Source organism: Cebus imitator, unplaced genomic scaffold, assembly GCF_001604975.1.
Source record: "Cebus imitator isolate Cc_AM_T3 unplaced genomic scaffold, Cebus_imitator-1.0 Scaffold779, whole genome shotgun sequence".
NCBI classification, from domain to species: domain Eukaryota; kingdom Metazoa; phylum Chordata; class Mammalia; order Primates; family Cebidae; genus Cebus; species Cebus imitator.
In genome coordinates this window covers 7686-17411 of record NW_016108094.1, presented here as the reverse complement: position 1 = coordinate 17411, position 9726 = coordinate 7686, and the positions used below count along the sequence as shown (strand labels likewise).

The 9726-nt window shown below is 56.4% G+C and overlaps 1 protein-coding gene across 1 annotated transcript in view; it reads left to right on the top strand.

Annotated features, from left to right (window-relative positions):
• Nucleotides 1-2447: 2447 nt before the first annotated feature.
• The window catches only part of PPP1R32 (protein phosphatase 1 regulatory subunit 32), a 9971-nt gene continuing 2692 nt past the window's right edge, over nt 2448-9726 (top strand). The window contains exons 1-11 of the mRNA XM_017519840.1: nt 2448-2550; nt 3430-3566; nt 3962-4079; nt 4276-4429; nt 6452-6580; nt 7102-7165; nt 7554-7666; nt 8099-8158; nt 8286-8372; nt 8713-8826; nt 8910-9004. Of these exons, the coding sequence (XP_017375329.1) occupies nt 3458-3566; nt 3962-4079; nt 4276-4429; nt 6452-6580; nt 7102-7165; nt 7554-7666; nt 8099-8158; nt 8286-8372; nt 8713-8826; nt 8910-9004 (1043 nt within the window). The 5' untranslated portion in view covers nt 2448-2550; nt 3430-3457. The remainder of the gene's footprint in view (nt 2551-3429; nt 3567-3961; nt 4080-4275; nt 4430-6451; nt 6581-7101; nt 7166-7553; nt 7667-8098; nt 8159-8285; nt 8373-8712; nt 8827-8909; nt 9005-9726) is intronic.

Here is a 9726-nt window from a genome sequence, read left to right as displayed (position 1 = left end):
TTTTAGTAGAGACGGGGTTTCACCATGTTGACCAGGATGGTCTCGATCTCTTGACCTCGTGATCCACCCGCCTCGGCCTCCCAAAGTGCTGGGATTACAGGCTTGAGCCACTGCGCCCGGCCCTAGGAGGCTTTTCTATCCATTACGCTGAAGTATGCCAACCTGTCTCTTCTCTACAAGAGCCCTGGCTTCCCTCTGAGGGCAGCCATAAAGACCCATGTCAACCAAAGCCAAACAACGCACACTTAGTGGTATGTGTCTCATTCACTTGAGTTAATCCTCCTTTGGGGAAGTGCAGCCCACACAGCCCAGCACACACAGTGCAGACGTCTGTCTCTGTTCAGGACTCAGAGGTCAGTAGTGGTGTGCTCTGACCTTGGAAGCTTGTTAGGGCCTACCCCATCGATCCCAGCCAAGGAGCTCTATGGGCTGAGGCTCAGTATGTCCCCTCACTGGGTCCTCTCTGCTAACCCAGTGTATCTGTGGCCTCTGCCTTCTTACAGGAGGGAAGCAGTGGAATCTTTGCTTTTTTCTGTTTTTGTTTTTTACTGTTTTTTTTTTTTCGAGACGGAATTTCGCTCTGTCGCCCAGGCTGGAGTGCAGTGGCATACTCTCGGCTCACTGCAACCTCCGCCTCCCAGGTTCAAGCAGTTCTCCCTGCCTCAGCCTTCCGAGTAGCTGGGATTACAGGCACCCGCCACCATACCCAGCTACTTTTTGTATTCTTAGTAGAGACGGGGTTTTGCCATGTTGGCCAGGCTGGTCTCGAACTCCTGACCTTAGGTGATCCGCCTGCCTCAGCCTGTAATCCCAAAGTGCTGGATTACAGGTGTGAGCCACCACACCTGGCCAGAAACGGGAATCTTACTGCCTAGGACTGGGAAGGGCTAGAAAGGAGGAGGCAGTTGCCCACCTGGTCAGGGCAGTCCATCCCTTTGGAAAATCATCGAGCTTCACCAAGGGCTAAGAGCCCAGTGCTACCGTCCCAGCGCTTTCTGGAGAATTTGCTGGTTTGCTCCAAAGGGCGGAGCATAGATTCCAGGGTCAGAGCTGAGTTTGGATCCTAGCTCCACTCCTCCCTGTCTGTGAGCCCTCAAGCAGCTTTCTCATATGTAAAATGGGCACAATTACAGTAGTTCCCATTATAGGGCTGGGAGGGAAAAGCAATGAGGTGATTTGTAGCTCAGTTCTGGCACAAGAACGTGCTTGATGAATGGTGATGGATACAGGAAAGGAGTGGGATAAGGCGGGCCTAGATTTTCCAGTATTGAAGGACTTTTAGTCTGTTCCTGTATTTTGCAGATAGAAGGACGGAGGTCCACAGATGACAGGTCCAAAAGTCACACTGCGTTTGGGTCATCTGGCACCTGGGCTCCTGCTCCTTGTGGACTCCAGCGCTTGCCCTCCAGGGACACTCCTTGCCCAGACCGGCCCCTTCTGTCCTGGAGGGAGGGGAGAGTGAGGCTTGGTGAGGGCCTGTGGCCAGGGCGACAGAGCTACCCTGTCCCCCACTCCTAGGACCGCCCCCCCAGCTCTTATTAGGGGATGCCCCTGCGGCATCTCCTGCAGTTACGAGTTATGGCCGCTGGGTGTCGCCACACAGCAAAAAAACCCTCAGGCCGCCGGAGAACAGGACCTAATGGGAGCTCTGATGGGACAGCGCCTCCAGACCCTGATCCCCGACCTCTGAATTCCTGCCCAGGTCGTTGGTCCGCTACAGACTACCTGCCAGGTGCTGGATCCACGCTCTCGCTAGATCTGCCAGCAGCGCTGTGAGGTGGGTGCAGTCACATCCCTTGTGAAGACGGGGATATGGGGGCGTGAAGAGGATAAGTATTTCATCAGAGGTGACAGGTGAGATTTGAACCACACTCTTACCTGGTGCAGCTTCTTGGCCCCACAGTAATGGTACCCAGTTCACAGAGTGGTTTGGGGGATTATACGATGCAGTGTGTGTTAAAGGGCTTGGCACAGATCTAGCTGCAGCGGAACGTAATAAACATTGATTGACCCAGAGGCAAAAGAGCGGGATACAGATCCACCCACGTTTGAATCTGAACACGGCTATTTTCTTAATGCGAGATCTCTGGAGTCAAGTCGCTTTGCTTGTCTAAGCCTCTTGTTCCCCTGGCGAAAATGGGGATAATCATAGCTACCTGAAGAGCTGCTCAGTGGATGGAGGTAGAGGATGTAGTGTCTGCCGAGAAGTGGGTACTTAATGGGACTGAGTGTTCGGGATTATCTTTTATTTTATGTTCTGTAGGCGGCAACTCTTCCCGGGCCTGTGGAGGAGGCCGGAGGTCAGGGCTGGAGCCCTGGGGCGGAGCCTTGCACAGGCAGCTTCTGGCCCTCCCCTCCTGGCCAGGTCAGCCCCTCAGTGGGCCCTGGCCCTAGAAGGGCTCAGAAGCCTGGGGACGCTGTTGCTAGGCGCCAGTTGCTAGGTTACATACACACTGTTTCTCCTACATGGCCACCTCCAGGACTGGCTTCTCTGGAGCAGCTCTGACTCCTGAAGCCTCTCCCTGACCTCAGAGCCTCTGCAGAGGAAAGGTGAGGGTGGGGTCGCTGTGGTTGGGCCTCAGGGAGAGCCCAGCCAACTCCCAGGGGAGGCAGGCAAGGTTAGAAGCAGGCAAGGCCAGGGGAGCTGAGGGAGAGAGAGGAGCCGGGGGGCTGGGAGTGAGGGTCCCGGCCTGACATCTTGGGTGGGGTGCCAAGAATTCCCCAGGCAGGAGGTTGTCGGCTCATTCATTCTGAGAGGTAGGTATGTAAGGTTCAGGTCGGGGGCGAGGGGTCAAATGCCCTAGGTCTCAATCCCGGCACTGCCACCTATTATGAGCAAATCCTTTATCATTTGGAACCTCACTGCCCTGGCTGTAAATGGGGACAGGAAGAGTTAACAATAAGGTGTGAAAGCTGGACTCAGTGGCTCACACCTATAATCCCAGCACTTTGGGAGGCTGAGCCGGGTGGATCAGAAGGTCAGGGGTTTGAGACCAGCCTGGCCAGTATGGTGAAACCCCGTCTCTACTAAAAATACAAAAATTAGCTGGGCGCGGTGGTACGCACCTGTAATCCCAGCTACTCGGGAGGCTGAGACAGGAGAATTGCTTGAACCCTGGGGGCAGAGATGCAGTGAGCCGAGATTGCGCCACTGCACTCCAGCCTGGGTGACAGAGCAAGACTCTGTTGAAAAAAATAAAAATAAATAAAAATAAATAAGGTGTGGAAAGTGAAAGGAGACACAAGGACTCTTAGGATAAGTGTGGATGATCGGTTTCGTCCTCAGTTTAGGGATGTGGGAGCTGGACCAGAGGGACAGAGGCCTGGGAGAAGGGGCCAGCTGCGTGGGGGGTGGGGGGCAGATCTTCACCGCTTTGGGCTTCTGAGCCAGGCTTGGGACCCACAAGGCTCCCTGTGCTTCCTTTCCAGTCCCCCCGGGGCCCTGCCCCACGGCATCATGATGGGGAAACTCCCCCTAGGGGTCGTCTCCCCTTATGTGAAGATGAGTTCGGGGGGCTCCACAGACCCCCTGAAATTCTATGCCACCAGCTACTGCACAGCCTATGGTGAGGGCACCTTTGTGCAGGAACCTCCCCTGGGCCAGGGCAGGAAGGGGGGGCTCTCTCTGAGGGAGGAGAACCCCCTCTGGCTGTCACACTGAAGGGCAACCCTGTCCGCTGAATCCATCTGTCCCTGAGCCCTGTCCCTGAGCCCTGTCCAGCAGCTCCCTTCTCCGATTCTGTCCCTGCAGTTCTGTCACTGTGATTATGCCACACTGACCTTGTCCCCAGCCCACCCACTCCATTTCCTGCCATCACAGTCCTGAAAGGCCAGGCTTTCGAGGCTCCAGCCTGTGGCTCTGAGCCCTCCCCTGTCACTGTGACCCCCGGGCCCCTCAGAGTATGCGGGCCCTGCCTGGGAAGCCCTGCCTGTTTTTGACCCTGGGGCCTGTCTCTGGCAGGTCGGGAGGATTTCAAGCCCCGAGTAAGCAGTCACACAGGCACCGGCTACAAATCAAATTTCCAGCCCGTGGTTTCAAGCCAAGCCAGTCTGGAGGCCTTAGACAACCCGGCCATGGGGTACAGTCTATATGACCCCTTCCCAGCCCCTGCCCTGCTCATCAGACCAACTCCAGGCTTTGTGGATGGGGACCCGGAGCCTTGCCTGGAGTCCTGGGTGGCTCAAGGCACGGAAGACCCCTGAGCCATCTGTGGGAGGGTGCAGGGAGGAGGGAAGCTCTTGGGCAGAGGACCTCTAGCTCAGCCTCACCCTCAGGGAACAAGCCCGGGACCATTTCCAGTCCATAAGCAGCCAGAGTTACCGCCCCCTGGAGGTGCTGGATGGCAAGCAGCCCCTGCCCTGGAGCATGCACCAGACCAGCTCAGGCTACGGGCGGGAGCAGCCCTGTGCCGGCCCCCCGACCAAGGAGGTCAGTGCTGGGCTAGGGCCGGGAGAGTGGAGCCCTAGCGTGGGGTGGGACTGTGGCTGCATTGCCAATAGTTGGTCAAGGTGGAGGTGACAGGGCTTGGAGCAGCCACGTTGTAGGGATGGGGTCCACTCCTCTTTCTCCCCTTTGTCCTCATCCTTATCCCCACCCTCCCCACAACCTCCATTGCCTGCCCCAGCTCCACCATGACCTCCACCTCCGTTTCCATCCCCATCCCTGCCCATTCCCATGAGCCCCACACTCCTGTGCACACCTGCCAGCCCCATCGCCTTCCCTGCCACCACCACAGCCCCCCACCATCAACATCATTACCCCCATATTTTATCCTTTCCATTTATCCTTTCCATTTCTTTTTTTTTTTTTTTTTTTTTTGAGAGGGAGTCTCGCACTGTCACCCAGGCTAGAGTGGAATGGTGCAATCTTGGCTCACTGCAACCTCCGCCTCCTGGGTTCAAGCGATTCTTCTGCCTCAGTCTCCCCTGCCATCATGCCCAGCTAAGTTTTGTATTTTTGTAGAGATGGAGTTTCATCTTGACCAGGCTGGTCTTGAACCACTAACCTCAGGTGATTTGCCCGCCTTCGCCTCCCAAAATGCAGGGTTTACAGGCATGAGCCATTGCGCCCGGGCCATCTTTTTCATTTCTTTATTTTATTTTATTATTTACTATTTATTTATTTTTGAGATGGGGTTTCGCCATGTTAGCCAAGCTGGTCTCGAACTCCTGACCTCAGGTGATCCTTCCACCTTGGCCTCCCAAAGTACAGGGATTACAAGCGTGAGCTACAGTGCCTGGGCCATCTTTTTGATTTCTATCCTCATTGTTTCCACCGTCCCTATCATCAGCACCACCACCAGAATGGACAGTCATTCATTCATCCAACCTGTATGTTCTGAATATCTCCTTCATATTTGGAGATAATGAGTCAGTGGAGTGTTGGGGTGAGAAATACAACGAGGGAGAAGTAGGGAGGAAGAGAAGTGAAGGAGTTGCAGGCTGGGTGCAGTGGCTCCCGCCTGTAATCCCAGCACTTTGGGAAGCCAAAGTGGGTGGATCACTTGAGGTCAGGAGTTCGAGACCAGTCTGGCCAACATGGCGAAACCTCTGCTAAAAATACAAAAATTAGCCGGGCATGGTGTCCAGTGCCTGTCATCTCAGCTATTCGGGATGCTAAGGCAGGAGAATCCCTTGAACCTGGGAGGCGGAGGTTGCAGTGAGGCTGATTGCCTGGGCAACAGAGTAAGACTTCATCTCAAAAAAGAAAAAAAAAAAAAAAGGGCTGGACGTGGTGGCTCACACCCGTAGTTCCAGCACTTTGAGAGGCCAAGGTGGGCCTATCACCTGAGGCCAGGAGTTTGAGACCAGCCTGGTCAACATGGTGAAAGCCCATCTCTGCCAAAAAAATACAAAAAATTTAACTGGGCTTGGTGGCTTGCGTCTGCAGTCCCAGCTACTTGGGAGACTGAGGCATAAGAATTGACTGAACCCGGGAGGTGGAGGCTTGCAGTAAGTTGAGATCATGCCACTGCACTCCAGCCTGGGCAACAGAGCGAGACTCTGCCTCAAAAAAAAAAAAAAAGTAATAAATAAATAAATAAGTGAAGGAGTTGCCTGTGCACTGGAGGGTGGGAAGAGCTTGTTATGGGGGCCTGGACAAAGGCTTGAGGGAGGCCAGCGCCTCCAGACACAGCTGTGTGAGGGACGAGTGGTCCAGGCAGTGCCAACCGCAGGTGCAAAGGCGCTGAGGTGGGGCAGAAGAGAGACAAGCGGCTGGAGCTGGGTGAGGCCCTCAGGTCCTTGTGAGCCACCAGCAGGACGTGGAATTCCCTGTGTGCACGATGGGAAGGCTGCAGAGCTCTGAGCAGAGAAGGGACGTGCAGGTTTCATTGTAAAGGGACCCCCTCTGGCGGCTATGCAGATACTGTGCTCTGTAGAGGTCAAGGGCACAATCAGTCAGGTAGTGACTGCGGCCCCCTTGATTGTCATTGGCCCTTCTTCCTGCCAGGTCCGGAAGGTCCATTTCGACACCCAGGAGCATGGGCCTCAGGCCATCACAGGGCTAGAACCCAGGGAAGTGCCCCTCCTCCACCAGCAGCAGGGCCAGGACTCCCTGGCGCGGGAGAACTTCCGATATGTGAGTGGCAGTTCGCTAAGGGTTTGGGGTGGGGCAGAGGAGCTGCACCCACCGCCTCCTCCCACCTTGAGGCAGGTGTTGCTCTGACTCACCCAAGAAGCCAACTCAGTGTGGACGCAGGGCGCCCAGAAAGACAGGAGAGCAAAGGATTTGACATTGGCTCTTTCCAAAACACCATCAATGTGGCTTCTCTCGATTTAACGCAGATGCTCTTCCCTTGCCTTCTTCCTCTCGCTCTCGGCCCCTCCTGGTCTGGGTCCCTCTGGACCCCCCACTCATCACCAGGAGTCTGGCGTGGTGTGTGACGTGGTAGTCACAGTCCCAGGGGCACTGTGCTCCTGTGCTGGAATTCCTGACCTCGCCATGCTCCACCCCAGAGAGACCCCTGTGTCCAGGGTGCGTAGTGGCCCACGTAGGCCTCCTCAGAGCACAGATAACCAACCCAGGCGCCCCCCTACAGCCGCACGCCTTCGGGGCCCTGGTGGGCCGGTGTCCCCATTCCTGCGACCTCTGTGTTCCAGGGCCCGCGCTTCATGACTTCGGAGTACAATTCCAAGTATCTGAGGGAGCCTCCAGATCAGCCAGGTAGGCCCTGTCGGAACTCACAGCTCCCTTCCAATCACCCTCCCTACTTCCTACCCCGAGGGGCCTGGAGCTGGCCTAGGACTAAGAAGGCACCAGTGGAAGAAAGAAGGACGCACAGGCGGCTGGAGGGACGCGCCTCTCTGGGGCTGACCTCAGCGCCTTGGGCCTCCCAGGAGGGCGGCTTGGCCGGCGTGTGCCCTTCCTGCTGCTTCCTCTCCTGTCCTCCGGCCTGGACACTGGAATCCTCCCCCTGCTGCCCACGACCCCCATGACGTACGTCTCCAGGATCTTGGGGTCCGCTCCTTCCCACGTGCTGGGACGTTGAGCCTCTGGAGGACTCATGGGTGGGCCGGGTGGCCTGGCAGCACAGGGGGCATGTCTTTTGCAGATCTGTTGCAGAAGAAATCAATCGGCGCCAAGGAGGGGAGCGGCTTCACCAAAGAGTCGCACCAGAGCCCCGTTGTCTTCCAGCCCCCCTCACAGGCTCTCCCTGGGGACCCGGTAAGTCCGCTGGGGTCCAGCTAGAACTTTCCGGGGCTTGAAGCCCTCCAGTCTCAGGGTTTCTAGCTTCCCTAAAGAATATGAGCTACAGAGCTCTTTGTTCAAAAACAAGGTCAGAGAGCTTAGGTGAAAACCGTTGCTTTGGTCCCATTCCCCCATTTTATGGATGAGAAGACTGAGGTCCAAAGAGATGAAGAGGTGTAGCCGAGGTCATCCAGAGTTCAGACAAGAGCCCTGGCCTGCTGGCCCCACTCAGGGTCATGCCTTCCCCCGTCTTCTCCCCAAACACTTCCGTTTTCTCAATGATACCCGTGAGAGCTGAGTCCTCCTCTGTGTTCAGCACAGCAGGGGCCTGGAGGCAGACTGGGTAGGAGCCGCCAGGGGCCTGGCCTGCCTCTGCGGGGCTGACACCCTCTGTGGGCCTCCTTTCAGGCCCTGCTCCCAGGCCAGAGTGTCACCAAGTCAAGCTTCCTCCCCAAGACTCACCTGCATGTAAGCTGAGCTAGGGGGAGGCTGGGGACTGCCTGGCCGGGGGGCGGGGGCAGTTAGGTCATGGCTCTGGAGGGCAGTAGGGGAGGCAGCCACATCCCGGTGCCAGTGGCTGCTTTGCTCCCTCCAGGGAGATGAGTTCCTACCTGTTCTGGCCAGAGGCTCCGGCCGGGAAACAGCCTTCAGCCGAGGGAATGAAAGGGTTCTGAACCCTAGAGTGAGTGACCTTGGCGCCTCGCTTAGAGAAGGTGGGGGACAGGGAGGTTTCTGGGACAAGGTGGCATTTTGGGTCAGGCATTGAAGAATGAGAAGAATTAGGATATTTGGGGATGTGGAGGTAGGGCCCTAGGTGGAAGGCGAAGAGTGTCTGGGCCCTCCTGGGGGCTGGAAGGCCAGGGGTGTGGTCTGAAATAGACTTGGCTGGAAGGGGAAGGGAGGGTCGCTGGGGCTGCGGACAGGTTGCAGCTGTGTGTGCCTCTGCCTGCCTTCCCTCCATCCCTGCTGCCTCAGCCTGGCCACCTCAGCGTCCCTTCTGCTGGTGGCTCTGTCCCCTGCAGGTGCCCCCTTCCCACCCAGAACCCAGCAGCCTGAGTCATCAGCAGTTTCAGCCACCCCATCGGATGCAACAGACAAACGTTGCCCTGCTTGGCCGGGAGACTGTGGGGAAAAAGGTGAGACCTGCTACCTCCATCCTCCACCCCAAATCCTCACCCTTCCTGAGGTCACAAGTCCCCTCTCTACCCCTCTTGTGCAGGAGCCCACAGGGTTCAGCCTTAACAACCCAAGCTATGTCCAGAGCCCCTGTGATCCTGACAGGGATCATCGATTCCTGACCACCTACAACCAAGGGTGAGGTCTGCTTCCTGGTCCAAAGCTGAGACCCATTTGACAGACAGAAAGACAGACTGGGATAAGTAATGAGCTCACAGCCTCCTGGATAAGATCGACACGATTGAATATAGGTTCCCCAGAAGCAGACCCTAAGCCAAGGATTGGAGTGCAAGCATGTTATTGGGCGGTTGTTAGGCGTGCGGGGGTGGGGAAGTTGGATGGGGTGGGAAGGCAGCAATAATGAGCATGTGACTAAGCCAGCGATCCCACAGGGAAAACTCTAGAAAACAGCGTAAAGCACATAACTCAGTTACCCCAGCCAAAGATGAGAGAGCTCGGGTATTTATACCCCCATATCCATCAGTCATTGGTTAAAGGCTATCCCGAGGGCAGCATTAAACCCCAGGTACCTCCTTGTTCAGGCAAAGCAGGTTCTAGCAACCCAAGGATAGTTTTCCCACAGAGATGCAGTACAGGGCACTGGTGGCCAGGCTGGTGGGCATGGAAAGGAAGGGGGAGTGCAAGGGGTCTGGAGCAGCAGCGTCTGCTAAGACACTTCATCCAGCCCACAGTCGGTGGGCTCCATGGGTCCTCAGAAGGTAAACTCTGTGTTGTGCATTCCCTGGGTGAGGAGTGACCTTTCTGGGCATCAGGGAGGGTTTCCAGGAGGAGGTGGCCTCAGAGCCATGGGGAAGCCTCCCAGAGCCAGGACTCGGTGGAGAGAGCATTATAGGAGTGTT